Below are 15,266 nucleotides of genomic sequence, written 5' to 3' on the forward strand. Positions count from 1 at the left end.
GTGGATACGATGACAGAGCTGTTACATTACCGCTCACAGTTCACCATTACTTCTTCCATGGTAGCGCCACCAGTTATGCCCTTGTAGTTCCCTCTATCTGATTCTACCTTCTGTAACACCTCGACTGACTACTGGAAGACAGGTGACGGCCAGTGATCGTGATGACCAAGTCCTAATTCGCAACCTTGTGATCCGTCCTAAGAACAGGTATGAAGGAAGGGAGTCCGACGAGAAATCCCAGTGTTCTACGTGTAGGCGTCTGTAGACGTCGCACGGGGCTGTATCGCCTCATGCCTTTACACCCTATTGGGTTGGCACAGTGATAATGTAAGGTTGTCTCTCGCATGAACATAGTGGTCGAGAAGCCAGGACCCCCCGAGTGTGGTGCAATTCTGGCGACAATCAGGGACGATTTAGCTTTGATTTCATGCCGGTTGTCATCAACTACGGTGCGTGACTACCATGCAGGGGCCCCTTTAGGATGCAATATGTCATGTCTGTTGCAACATTTTAACCGATAGCTAGATGGTGTAATTTAGTAACTCTGGTTTGGATTGACCGATTACCATCACAATAGTGGCGTTAGAATGCTCAGATCATGATTTAAAATTGTGGACAGTAATATTACATATATGCTCATCGCAAAGCATTTTGGTCAGATTTATTAGAAAGTTCATTTGACGAGAAAATATGTGTTGAACTTTACAAATTAAGGTTATTTCCCCCCAAATTAAGTTGTTGTTTTTCTGATTCAGCTATATCCTTTGAAGATCATATAATCGTTTTGATGACATTGTATTCATAAATACCTATTTCATGGAAACAAAAGTTGGTACATTGTATTGAGATCAGCAATACTGTCTGTTCACCAGCAACAGCTCCACGTTTTACATAGTATCAACGATACAAAAAATGTCGAAGATACCACTGGATTGTCATTAAAATCACACCTCATAACAGAAACCTACACAGTGTATAATCCTATTATTCCAGATAACAGTATGGTACGACATTTTTTCAGTGTGAATCATTACGACTTTGTTTTCCCGATTTGTTTTCACTGGCAATCATTAGTACATTGTAAGAGTGAGTGAGTGAGTTTATTTTTACGTCGCACTTAGCAAAATTCCAGCTATATGGCGACGGTCTGTAAATAATCGAGTCTGGACCAGACAATCCAGTAATCAACAACATGAGCATCGATCTGCGCAATGGGGAACCGATGACATGTGTCAACCAAGTCAGCTAGTCTGACCACCCGATCCCGTTAGTCGCCTCTTACGACAAGCATAGTCACCTTTTATGGGAAGCATGGGTTGCTGAAGGCCTATTCTACCCCGGGACCTTCACGGGTCACATTGTAAGAGATATGACGCACTGATCCGGAAGGTGTATTGGTAGCCCTACACACTTCACACATACCTCTGATATACACAGTGTTTCCACTACATTGGCTTTCATTGTAATACGTCATGTAATTTCCGATTCCTCTCCAAAGATTAGTGATCGTTCATAACCAAACTTGGGTTTGAAATATGAATGTGATGTTATTGACGTTATGATGCAAACGATGGAGAGAGCATCAGCAAAAACATTGCCATTGTCCTTAATGCGTCTAATCACAATATTGAAGCCTTGCAAGGTCAAACTCCACCTCAAAAGTGTTTGATTCTTGTTCTTCATATTATACAGAAATGTTAAGAGGAAAAGTGAAGAGGTGATAGTGAGGAAATGATCAGTTTATCCTGTACAGACAGATGTCATCTTGAGTAGCCCCAGACCATACAAATGCAACAAAACCAAACAAGGGAACACTCGCATAAAACCCGGTGCCATGAAAAGGCTACACAGCTGTAAATTTGATATTTGATCTAACAAGAGATGTTTGACGTGGGAGGAATCCAGAAATATAAGTATGGTCTTGAAAATCCAGTAAACATACCAGGGGTATGGTTGGATCCATAATTACAGGATTCTGGCAACATCTGCATTAACTTACGCATGCACTCCCTGAGGACTGGCAAGTGATTCCCTAGGTGGGAATTCGATGTATATTGTCAATGTCAATTTGGCAGATGTTGCCTGTACGAGGGCTGACTACAAGAAGTATTGATGTTGTCTCCAATGAAGTATTGATGTTGTTTACAATGGTGAGTCATACAGTCACATCAGATATGACATACATGTGTGGCAGACAGACTGGCGGCGTGGTCCTGGTATTAATATTACTGCACTGTAAAAGAAACGCACTCTGATAGGGTTTTTTTACACCGCACACTTTAATTAGCTCTAAATAAACCGAAACGGAAGATTTAGTTCAGACTTATGCTTAAAACATTTTGGGAATCCTACAAATTCACCAAAAATGGTATCACTAAGATACGTCGAAGTCAGCGTCGTGTTGGCCTCCATAGGCATCGATGGCGACGGAGTTGCGCCGTCTGTACATGGAATCACTTAGCTGGTTCATGAAGGCCATAGACACTTGGGCCCGTAATGCCTGATCTAGTCCAGCCGGAATTATCCTTGGTTGGAGGTTATTTAGTCTTCTTTGAATCTCGTCCTAAAGGTGTTCTGTTGAACATAAATCCACTCTGAGTGCAGTTTGGTTTTGATGCCATATTGTCTTAGGATCTCTAGTGGCGCTCTGGCAGTGTGGGCACGGGCGTTGTCTTGCTGGAAGATGTAATTTCTGAGACGTTCAAAACGTGGTACAACGTGGGGTCAGCTGTCACGCCATTTCCTTGTTGTGGACCACGATTCTGGAACACCATGGGGCCAACTCTTCGGTTTAGACCGATTGCTCGGCCGCCCGACGAGTCTCTTTCAACAATGCACACGTTGGAAACCCGTTCGCCATACTCTCACAGTGAGTGGGCTATCGAAACACAATTTCTGCTGTCTTCAGCAAAAAGCACAGTTCTCCATTGTCAATAACGTCCATTTCGATACTGCAGTTGCCCACTGGAGTCGCTTTGGACGGTTTCGAGTAGTGAGGACAGGACCACGATATGGTCTGTGACAGCAGACGTTTCCTTCGCGCAAACGCACTGATGGGTCTCTTTTGAGTCCCGATGTTCTGGCGAGCTGTTTCCGTGGCTCTAGTCCGCAGATGGTTGGTCTTGACGTTGTCATGTTACTCCAGGTTGTACACTGCGTGGAGGGTCATAGATGCCGTTGGTGGTCTGGTCGGTAGAGCCCAGAGATGAACATTAAAATGACTGTGCAGCCCGGTCAACTTGAATCGTCCCAAGGCTTGGCATCCTCGTATCCCACGTAAGTCGTGGTGTGGCGACTGTGTCAACATAAAAATGATTTCTTTCGGACTCGCTTTCATTGTTAAGGTCATCACGATCTGCACATGCATTTCAATTTTCACGAATGTAATAAATGTTTCACCACGTCTGTGTTTGGGGTACGTTTGGTCAGTATTCTTTTTCAGTAGAAAACACACTGATGTTGGTAATAACTGGTAATCTGGATTTAAAAACATGTTAACAACAGAATACAATTACAATGAAAACACTACGTTGTCAGAACAAAGGTTTGCATTTGGTTTTGAAAACTCGCGTGTCTTTTGCGGTTGTGTACTTTCCGGCATTGTTGATATTCTCCTGTTTGGTGATTTCCTCTGAGAATGTAAAATTACAACAATAATTTTTAATGACAAATTGTTATATAACGTAATAAGTCATATTTCGGATTACACTTTCTTAGCAAAGTACATCCTCGATATCTCCATTATAGTGGAGAGTTATCGGAATGTATACCCTGGAGACATGGAGGATGAGGTAAGTGCAGATTCTAGCACTTTTTAGTTGAATCCCATCCGGGATTCGAACCCGCACCATCAAGAGTCAGACACCTAATCGCCAGCACACAAAGTCAGACCAAAGTATGCCCGCTCAGCCACCGCGACTAATAAAATGTTAGTTACTTTTTAACAGGCGAAAATTTGATTCGAAAGCATAACCAACATATATTGATGCTTTCGTACTTGCATAGATGTAGGTGGTGTGCTTGACTGATGCTCATCTGTGTTAAAGTTACCACCACGGCAACCGAGTTTTGTAATCGTAGTTTTAACGTTTTGTTACCTGCATATTAAAACATAATCCACAATGTGATCTCAACATTATGGGGGACGAGTTCCACATCCTGTTTAATTGTAAAAAGTATCATGATCTGAGATTACAATATCTCCCAAGCCCACCAAGTGTTAATCACTGCTCAGGGACTCTTGTGTAGTGTAATAAATACTAATAATGAGGATAATTTACCAGAACTAGTAATCTTTCTTAAAAAAGTGATTCTGCAGAGATGGTGCATTTCTGCTGCATTGTTCATAGATGACATCTGTTCTGTCAAATACAACTTTATTCTGGGCTATGAGGCTGAATTACTGAATAACTATTTATCTATAAACCTAATCTCCAGAAGATACATGTATCATGTATCTAGATCTACTTCCCTGGACTGTGACATGGCTTAAATGGGAGCATTTGCGCCACGTGTCTGTTTTATGAGATTCTTAAGTGTGGACAATGCTAGGATTCCTGGCATGACAAAACGTGGCATGATGTAGCCACCGATGAAGATCAAACAACAACTCACAATTCCTAGATCTAAGTCCAGTCGTCTAAATACTGTTGTCTCTCTCTGTCTAGTTAGTCTTGGAAGGAATCCACTAACGGCGTGACCACTCCTATGCTTCTAGATGACATTGTGTCCTTTGGACACTGGCTTCAGCTGGTCTTCATTCCATTCCAAAATGTGGCGAGAAATGGAGGAAGTTCTGAAGCAGTTGTCTAACCTTTACCCACAACAGAACGTACATGTCTACAGCTCTGGTCAAACATAGGCACGCAGACAGACATCCAGATTGTGCAGACTAACCAACCATTCTCCCAGTCATTTAAAAACTGCTATAGTGAATTAGGAAGGAATTTTTGCCGAGCTATTTCAGGTTGACAATCTTCCGTATCTCCGAAATATTCTTTTTCTGGACGGGAAAATTCCTGGAGAAGGAACCAGTATTGAGTTGGGTGTGACTGATCCCTTCGACAAATGGTGCCTGCTTGAAAGGCCTGATTTGCCACACTTGTTTCTTGGTCACCGGGTGGTCTGAAGCGTTGACTGAATCTATCCCAAATGCTATTGGTCAACTACAGGACCAAGCAATCCAATTATTATTTGAGACTGGTGAGGTAGGTGGGTTATTGCAGAGTCTATGTCAGCTGAATGAGAGAGAACTCCTCACAGTGATGTACACTTTCACTTTTATGACTGTTAAAACCAACATGCATGGAAATGGAGATAACAAACCTTGTAAAAGTCAGTGCGAATTTGGATACAAACCCAGTCATGTTTCTTGTGCCCAAGTTCTGCACAGGAACTTGTAATGCTTTATATTACAGCAACCAAGTTGCCATGTTCCCAGGATTGATTGATGTACATCCAGCAAGATAGTCTGTATCCCAGAGGTCTGTCCACATTACATGCAAATCAAGTTTCAACAATTTATTTTCAAATTGATTTGCAACAAGCACTTTAATAAAACAATACAGACATGACATTTTTCTCTGTACAATTATTTCATCTGCCTGAACACATACTTAGTATTGTACACAGGCTGCTCTCCTGACCATTTCACTTGTTATATACATTAACTTGTCCCTGCAGCCTGATATGTCAATTTATATTATAGGTATCCATGTAAGATGGCCACATATACTGAACAGCAAAAGAAACACAGCCATGGCTTTTTGTCATTTTTCAAAATAGAAGACAAAAACACGAATGCTTACTTTTAGGAAACTTCATTTGTTCAAAACTTGCTTTTCTTTTGCTGTCAGTATACTTGTGGAAATATTTGTACGGCAAGTAGAGTCAAAACTGACAGCCAAACAACACAGGTATTGCTAGCTCACACACAACCATCAAATCATTATTGATTCCAAGAACATAACATGCACAGTTATAATTTGCAGCAAGATCGATAACAGTATCAAGGACACTGTAATCAATTTAATGCAACTTAGAATCTTATATAACTTAACTGGTGCTTTGGGGGATTCTTGGGACAAAACTGAAGGTAATTAGCAACAATATTAAAGGCTTTGGTTGAGAAAAACTATTACCAGTGTGAAAATTGAAACTTTGATTGTAGATTATTTGGTACCTGAAGGTTAGACATACAACCCAGATTCACATACATTAGATGCAGATGTGGTGGTTTCTCCACAAGTGATGACAACATACACAACAAATACACTGATACAACAGCAATGTCAGATATTTACAATCTTAGTGAAGTTTATGAGTTTTGTACAATGACAATGAATATTCAACAAAAACACAACATTTAACAGATACAACTTAAACTCGCTAAAAAGACCCACCCAAAATTGACTAACTTGAGCAAACAACATGGGCATATTGCAGAGGAACCAATTGCAGTACTGATCAAGTAAGTATTCATGATTCTCTTCACATTTTCCAAAGTTTAATTGTTCAGTGAAAGAATACTAGGAATTCTTCAAGAAAATGTACTCTGTAATAATTCCCTAAAGGCATATCAAGGACATCTTCTAAAACAATACTCAAACAATATTTGTGCATGATAAAGACGCATAGATTTTGATCAACTTAATTTTAAAAAGTTGCCGAAAACAGAAACATATCAAAACACCAATAAATTTTGAAGTGATTCAGGTTTGTAATGAAAAATTCATGCACAAAAGGTTTGGACTACATATTTATAATTTTATTTCTGCATGCACTCATACAAAATCTACTGCGAACTCTGCCATGTGCCCAAAGCAAGGTTACAAAATATATTTTTGGGTTATCCTGTTGTTACCCCACCCCCAAAAGTGATGGACTTTACAACTTTTCCCCTAATGTTTATGTTGTTACTTATTTAGAAACAATTACAATTCAACATCTTACCCAGAGAAATTTCAAATGTGAATTTCTTTGTTTTCCACCACAATCTTTCATGGACAACTTGTTTTGAAATGAATAATCATAAATAAATTGGTATGAATCTTGTGCCTCAGCCAAACTCTTACATAACCTCATGGGAAAGAAAATGGGAACATCTGAATGTACAAGCATTCCTTTACACTTTTCTAGGTTTCTTCACAAGGTATGCATTGCACTTTGGGTGAAATGCTGGAAATATACAAAAGGAACATACATACTTTCATGTGTTCCCTTATTTGTGTCAATGAGTATATTTCACTTTGCTGTGATGTACCCAGCACCCAGCTTGACCTGGAAAGCTGGTATAGACAAGACAGTCAGTGCTCAGACACATTTTGTGTACACATAAATGGCTGACCTGCAAATACTTGGTGATACACGGTTGATTTGGTACGTCATGAATGTAGACTCAATATTAACACCACCCAACTTTGACATTAGCATTCACATCTAAGTAGAAACATAATAAGTTTGTAAATCCAGTGTTCACATAGCACTGCCACAAGATTATTTGCTGCCATTACTGAACTTCAGCACCATAAGGAGACACATTTAACACACTACCTTGTCGAGACTTACACAGCTGGAAATCAGTTCAAATTCTGCTCTGACTGACTGTTTCTGTAACACAACTGAAACTACCACAGACTACCACAGAAGTTTACTTGCACATCAGGACATAAACAGTCTACACAATGTATATATCCTTTAAGGATAATACAATAATCGATGCTACTAAGCACATCCGTTTCAGATCTATAAATGGACAAATTTACAACAGGATGCACTAAGTTAATGATGAATGACTCAACAGTTGAGTCTGCACAAAAGCATTGTGAATGGAATGGTTGTGCTTTTCTTTGAAAAGTGACAAAATGTACACTTGTTCCAGGAAAGCGTGACAGCCACATTGTACACTTATTTCGGGAAGAAATGTACACTTGTTTCAGAAATCAATGCAGTGCATTGTTAGTCTCTACAACTCCCAAACTGATGGAACAATTCTTCATGCTGCAGCTTCCCTATCTTTAACGGTTCCACAGTTTTCAAGGAGTTTTATTGAGATCTATTACTCTGAACTGTTTGCATATACAGTAGGTGACTGGTGCTGTGTACCACTCAGTTCCTTGTGCGTGTTCTCATGGCATAGGGTGAGGGTTTAGCTTGAGCTGCCTGGCCAACTGCTGCTACTCCCTGTTGCTGAGGCTGAGTAACCACAGTAGCGATAGTAGCGGCCTGCGGAATAGTTTGAGTTACTTGTGTGGGGACTGAAGATGGCGAGGCTTGCGGCGTCACCATAGGACTGTGTACCTGGATGGTGGCAGGTTGGGATGCTGCTGCAGATGTCTGTAACGCTGAGGCCTGGATCTGGTGAATCTGGGCAGTTGAAACTTGCTGAAGTTGCTGAGACACCAGACTCTGGGTGATTGTGGTTATCTTGGGCTGTGAAGCAGCTTGCTGCACTGTTGAATGTTCACCTGTAAGCGCCTTCACAACAGTGGCCTGTGATACTGGTGCTGCAGCAACATTCAGTGTTATAGGAGCATGCTGTCCCGTGGCAGACGTGACCTGGCTGACAGTGATGGGACTGGCTGCAGACAATGTTTGTATGTGAGCAGTGGGGGTACCCACAGATGCCTTAGCTACTAAGGGTTGTGTCCCTTGGCCCTGTGTTACCGTGGCGATGATGGTGGGTTGTTGCTGGGAAGCATGCGTTATGATCTGTTGGATGGTGGCCCCTTGGCCCTGCTGCTGTTGCTGTTTGACGATCTGGTGGAGAAGCTGACCGGTGAACGGAAGGCCACCCTTCTGCTGTGGGATAATCAGAGGGATCTGCTGAGTCTTGGCTACCTGCGCCTGTCCAAGAGCTGAAACAAACACACATCTCTTAACCAGTACATAAAGCCACTTAACTCAAAGTACCGACAGATCATGAATGAGAAAGTAATTAGAATTTTACCAGGCCACAAAATGCCAAAAGAAAAAAACAACAACAAAAAACAAAAGCACTGAAGTTTACCAACAGTGTGGACAGCTTCATCTATCTTGCTAGTGAATCGAAGGTTCCAATGTATTACTCTGCAAAAGATATTGTCAAAATTTCATGAACAATATTCCTCTCAGAGTGTTCAAGTTTTGATTCCCGTGCACTTTACAAAAACAACAACAAATATTGCTGTCAGTACTGACATTCCATTACTTTTTCTGCATATATCATGAAGAGTAAAACTAACATTAAAACCTGATGATCAGAACATACCAGTTTCTGAGGAGACAATTTTTACCACACATAACAGACAACCAGCCCAGCAAATATTAATCTTTGACACTGATTACATACATGCACTGTTGTGGAGTGAAAGAATGTGATCCTACATGGAAATTGTGGGACACATCAGTAGTTGACTATAGGTCAAGTCAAACATTGGAGCCAACAGATCGCCCTTCCCGATGTCTGGTATGCCTAGCAGGAAAGCAAGTTACTCTACAACCTCGTAGACTTCTTGTGGTCAGTGAGTAAGTGAGTGAGTTATATGCCGTTTTTAGCAATATTGAAGCAACATAATGGCTGCAGACTTTAGAATGGGCTTCACAAATTGTACCCATGTGGGGAATTGAACTTGGGCCTTCATGTGACAAGAGAACACTTTAACCACTAGGTAAACTTGCTAGCTCACCACCCAATGTAACACAGAATGAGCGAGTGAGTTTGTTATAAGCTGATCTGAACAGTACTGGGGTGTGTGACCTTATTGTTGAGAGGAAACCCTACGTGATGCAGGTGTTCACCACTTCGACGCCACCCAGGTGTACAGTATGGTGACAGTATACCACGACAACGACTTACTGGTAACCTTCTGGCCCTGTGGGGTCTTCCTCTGTTGGGTCAGGTACATCTTCTGTTGTTGTTGCTGCTGCTGGAGCTGGCTCACCGTGGCACGTTGAGCTGCACAGAAACTCAAATGTTCACATCCATAAGTCTGACACAGGCTGAGTGAGCATGGCTTAATATTTGGCAATACTCACACACTATCAAGGTGGGGGACACCAAAGTGATTTGGGCTTTACACTGCTTTAAGCACTATTCCTGGAAAATAACATCAGGGGGGATGCCAGAAATGGGATTCACACGCTGTACCCATCTGGGGTATAAAACCACAATGCTCTAACCAACAGACAAATCCATCACGCCTCTTAGTGGCAGCAATTGAATCATGGATAAGACTGTATACTGCTGAAAACAACATTAAACCATTAAGAAACCTTGCAAAACAAGCACAGACTGGCAGTAACCTATAAATCAATGGGCCTGTGAAGACACTTACCGACACCTGCCTTGTGTTGTCCGACACTGACGTTGATGCTAACTGGGATGGTGACGCTGGGGATGGTGCCTGCTGGTGCTGACACAGACTTGACCAGGGTGGCCACGGGGGTCTGTGAGGTTGCTGTCTGGTTGGCTACCTGTTGCACCTGGGCCTGAATGATCTGGAACAACACATAAACACCTTGTCACAGGGAAAAGTTAAGAACAAAAACAAAAAAAACCCCAACATATTTAGATTAGTGGTGACAAGCACCTGTTGTGGGCTTTCTAGAGCGGCTGCACCTGTAACTGACTGCCCTGTACCCACATCTGACCAGTCTCCTGTCTGACCCACCTGTCTGACCTGAGGCTGTGTGACCTGCAGCTGTAACTGACTTTGACCTGCTTGTGCTCCAGCTGTACCCTGCTGCGTCTTTGTTCTGCGAATCGCCAACATCTGCTCATCCGTCAGCTTCATCGTAGGCTGCTTCAGAATTCCCTGCTTCTGCTCAAACATGTTACAAATTGAACTATGGAGTGAATGAATGTCACTTAAGGCCCTTACAGTAAATCACAACAAAGCCTTTTCAACGCTTCACAATCCCAAATTCTTCATTATTCCATTTCAGATCAGAAAGCTTCTTTCATGTTCATAAAATTCAGTCATGCAACTGTTGAAGTCACCAAGCCCCTTCTGACCCATTGATGAAAATATGGGTGAAAAAAAGAGGAAAACGAGTTGGGGGAGTTTTTGGGGCCAGAAGCTTTGACGATTCACAAGAATTGAATCCAGGTCAATCAAATCTGTGGTTCAATGGAAAATTCTCACGGCAAGGCCCATAGTTCAATGAATGGCTTTTATACGGCTATTCACAATATATCAGTAATATCACAGGAGCAGACACCAGAAATGGGATCCACATACTCATGTGGGGAGTTAAACCCGGACTTCAGTATGACGACCAATGCTTTAACTACCTGGCTACCCAACTAATCCCATGGTCAACACTACTTATGTTCAAACTTACTGTTGCAACTGACGTGAGGAGAGCTTGTGGAGTGCTGATCAACTTCTGTTGTCCAACTAAGGCATTTGGTCGTTTGTTGATCTGTTGCCTCATTTGGTCAGTCTGTAAATACATCATTGACCAAAGGATCAATTGCATGACATGTTCTGTCAGGTCAGCATCATCATATTGCAATTACTGTCCACATCTTACAATTGGCATAGGTTGACAGGGACCTTCCCTGATCCAAAATTCCAATGGGGTACTTCATCACTGCGCTTATATGTAATAGTAGATGACTTTAGCAAATACAAAGACCATTCGATGATATTTGAGTGAATGCTACTGAAGATCACAGTTAGCAATATTTAAGTCAAAACTCACGCCCTGATAATTACCAAGTCTGTGACAGAGAGACCAGTGGGACAACAAGCAACCAGAGGCCAATATTCTGCCATAGGTCTAATAATTACAATGAGAAAGGCAAAAAGAACATAAGAACAGAAAAACACCTCAAATTGTGAACACAATATTATTCCCAACAAGAGGATCCTTGTTGGGAATCCAAGATAAATGTCTGGAACGTATTGAAACATGGGTGCAAATAGGCATTATGGAGTATATGACAATACTGACGGTGATGCTGAGTTTCTGTGTCCTGATGGTCTGCTGGGGGTTCTGTGGGCGGACAATGGAAGGCTGCTGACGCAGAATGTTTATCTGCTGCTGTGAGAAGTTCTTCAAGGCTGACTGATTCAACTGCTGCTGCACTGTGGTAGCTGCAATAGAGGGTGGTATAATGGGGCAAGCACAGTAAAAGGTACACATACATACAGCCCTGAGTATCTCAGGTCGTCTACTGGCAACAGCTATACGACAACTGTATCCTGATGACACAAAGTAATCAACTCAAAACCCTTTTTAGACCCTAACTCCATCCACTGAGTGCGTTTAGTTTTACAACGTTTTGGCAATAATCCAGCAATATCAAGGCTGGGGAAACCAGAAATGAGCTTCACACATTGTAGTCAAGTAGGGAGTCAAACCTAAGTCTTTAGCTTGAAGACCGAACGCTCTGACCACCATGCTACTCCATCGCCCCACATCCTCCATTGAAAAACACTACCTGATCGGTAAGTGTTATCTGGATCAAGCTTAAAGTTAAAAAGTTTCCTTTTTCTTTCGTGAAAACCTCACAGATTCATGGCAAATTTCTAAATTGTCGTGGAAAGACTGTTCCCCAATCTATCAACTGGCTAAAAAGACTACAGCAATGGCACCTCAACAATGACATCCTGTCTAAAAGATTATTACCTTTACCTTTGCCTGTAACAGTGGTGCCTGTGAGTATTCGCTGGGTGGCCAAATTGGCATGGGCAAGGTTTGTTGACGCTGTTGCTGTTCGCAGAGTTGCTGTAGCTGTTGGGACACCTGCAGCCACCTGGCCAGGCTGTGTTGTCACAGTTGTGATCTCATGGACAGCCACCGGTGCTCGTGCCCGCACAGCTTGGGTCAGGTTGCCTGTCACAGCCTGTTGATAAACTTCAGACAGTGATTTTGGCACAGAATTTCACTCGACTTTTTAAAACTTGTGTTTAAAATATGGATCAATAGAGGTATGAGTGATTACATTTAAATGAGACATCATAGCATGGTAACCAACGACACCAGAACGTTCTAATATGAAACTAACTACCAAAAGTTTAGACCCACTTAAAGCACTCTATGTTATGCATCCATAAGTGATTAAAGATGAATCTCCCTACTAACTTAACTGATTTCACCCAAAGAACACTGACAGAAGTAAGGATTAGTTTGCTGTTAAGCACGAAACACAGCTGTATTCCAGTTGCATGATTGAGTTTATACATGGCATAATGCTGACATACCTGGAAACATAATCAGTATAATTCTGTGATAACAAAAACGTTATCAGAGATTTCTGACAAGCATATGAATCACAGTATAGATTCCTCAAACCATTACCACAGTTGTAACTTTGATGAATGCTAAGAGACATACCAGCGTATTTTTCCTGTAGAATAACACGAAGAATGACTTACAATTGTGGAATTGGCCTGGCTCATGCGCTTGTTGATGGCAGCAAAGGTACTAGTCATTCCAGCTGGGGTGTTGACAACGATGTTGCCGGCGCTGAGGGTGCGTGGTATGGATACTGCCTGCCCAACCGGCATCTTTTGCACTGCTCCGGCCTGCTATAATGTGAAACATCTAACATCACCAACATGCTAACATACATCTTGCTATCTGCTCATCAGGCTGGCATATTCTTTGAACAATATCAAGCTTGTTGTGGCAGGAAATCTACAGTGATGCATGTTGTACATTAAAGTGCTTGGTGCAACACAGGAGTAGAGACAGGGTGCCCACAGAACCAGAATTCCAACCTACATCCTGTCAGAGGCCCTGGATACTGAATTCATAAACATTTCTTTTTGTATGGTTAAACTTAGTAATTTCAAAACATACATTTAAGAGTAAAATCTACTAATAGTGATAACAAAGGTTTCATTTATTACAACTTAGGGGGATACCTGCCTTTCACAAGGGATTTGGGCGATTACTTTGTACATAGATTACATCAGAATCTTGTATGGGGATAAGTGAAACAATATAAGTGGGCCAGGTAACTTCAGTTTTCAGTACAATCTGTTGGTTAATCAACTTGTTTGTTTCTTGTGGAATGCCTCACTGAGCACCAGTATTGACAACTGGAATACAACATGTGTGAACCTAGTCAACGAGACTGACCACCCAAATTCCTTGGTCGCCTCTTTAAACATGCTGACAACAAAATCTAATCCTGATCTTCTGGAGTTTTCTGCTCAACATTACAGTCTAGCTACACACTCCTTAAATCTTTCATTTCTAATCTGAGGATAATGGACCTTGTTAAAGTGACTGTAGCTTTATTGCTGTCATAAACCATGAAACTTAAATATTGGGCAATACATACTGACATATCTGGTTGATAAACACATCTGCTTCTGTGGGGTTTATTGTCTATAAGTTGAGTGAGAGGATGAGAATTGATTCTTGTCACTTTCAATAATATTCTAGCAATATCACGACAGAGGAGCTCAGAAATAGGCTTCACACATTGTGCCAATTTTGGGAATCGAACCCAGGCCTTCAGTGTGATGAATGAACCACTAGGCTACCCGCCCATCCCATGTCTACATGTTGAGAACGTAGTAGTACAAATAGTCAAGAAGCTTACAATGACATTAGTGGAAGCTGTCGCCACGGATACGAGAGGCTGAAGATGTGAGGCCTGGAGAGCTGCAGGCACCACCGGAGTTGAGGTTGTACTGGTGCCTTGTACCACGGTCCCGGCCTGCTGCTGTTGTTGCTGTTGCTGCTGCTGCTGTTGAGCTTGCTGTGTTCGTTGTGCTGCAAGCTGCTGTTCTGCTGCCGCTGCAGCCTACAGTGAACAACCACAGGGTCAGGTTGAGGTCAAAGTTCAGGGTGAGGTGAGGTGAGGTGAGGTGAGGTGAGGTGAGGTGAGGTGAGGTGAGGTGAGGTGAGGTGAGGTGAGGTGAGGTGAGGTGAGGTGAGGTGAGGTGAGGGGACGTGGCTGTTAGACGTCATGTAAATGTGGTCATACAGAGACATGGCAAGCAGGTGACAATGCATTGTGGGCTGTACTAGCCTAGGGCCCATTTCACAGAGCTCTCGAAAGCCTAAGATCTAACTTTTCTCGTAACATTGGTACCTCCTATGTTACGGTGTAGGAGGTAGTGATGCTATGAGGAAACTTATGAGATCTTGAGAACTTTGTGAAACGGGCCCCTGGAGTCTGGTTATACGTTCTAGCCCACTGAGACACGATGACAGTTCAACATGGACATCCTATTTAGACACTGGAGACATATCACCACAACAAACTTTTTTTAATTCCTTTAACGTCAAGTATTAAATGCAAAGTTCACAGCATATGGAAT

General features: G+C 42.0%; 1 protein-coding gene across 6 annotated transcripts in view; it reads right to left on the reverse strand.

Annotated features, from left to right (window-relative positions):
* Nucleotides 1–5,505: 5,505 nt before the first annotated feature.
* LOC137257380 (helicase domino-like) overlaps nt 5,506–15,266 on the reverse strand; it is a 78,686-nt gene continuing 68,925 nt past the window's right edge. For 5 of the 6 annotated variants that reach the window (XM_067794751.1, XM_067794743.1, XM_067794736.1 and 2 more), the window contains 9 exons: nt 14,543–14,746; nt 13,365–13,517; nt 12,616–12,832; nt 11,938–12,080; nt 11,323–11,424; nt 10,650–10,799; nt 10,314–10,476; nt 9,836–9,934; nt 5,506–8,855 (listed from right to left, as the gene is read on the reverse strand). In XM_067794751.1, coding sequence (XP_067650852.1) covers nt 8,107–8,855; nt 9,836–9,934; nt 10,314–10,476; nt 10,650–10,799; nt 11,323–11,424; nt 11,938–12,080; nt 12,616–12,832; nt 13,365–13,517; nt 14,543–14,746 — 1,980 coding nt within the window. In that variant the 3' untranslated portion in view covers nt 5,506–8,106. The remainder of the gene's footprint in view (nt 8,856–9,835; nt 9,935–10,313; nt 10,477–10,649; nt 10,800–11,322; nt 11,425–11,937; nt 12,081–12,615; nt 12,833–13,364; nt 13,518–14,542; nt 14,747–15,266) is intronic. The other variant, XM_067794722.1, reaches the window with a different exon arrangement.

The sequence above is a fragment of the Haliotis asinina genome, chromosome 1 (genome assembly GCF_037392515.1).
Source record: "Haliotis asinina isolate JCU_RB_2024 chromosome 1, JCU_Hal_asi_v2, whole genome shotgun sequence".
NCBI lineage: Eukaryota > Metazoa > Mollusca > Gastropoda > Lepetellida > Haliotidae > Haliotis > Haliotis asinina.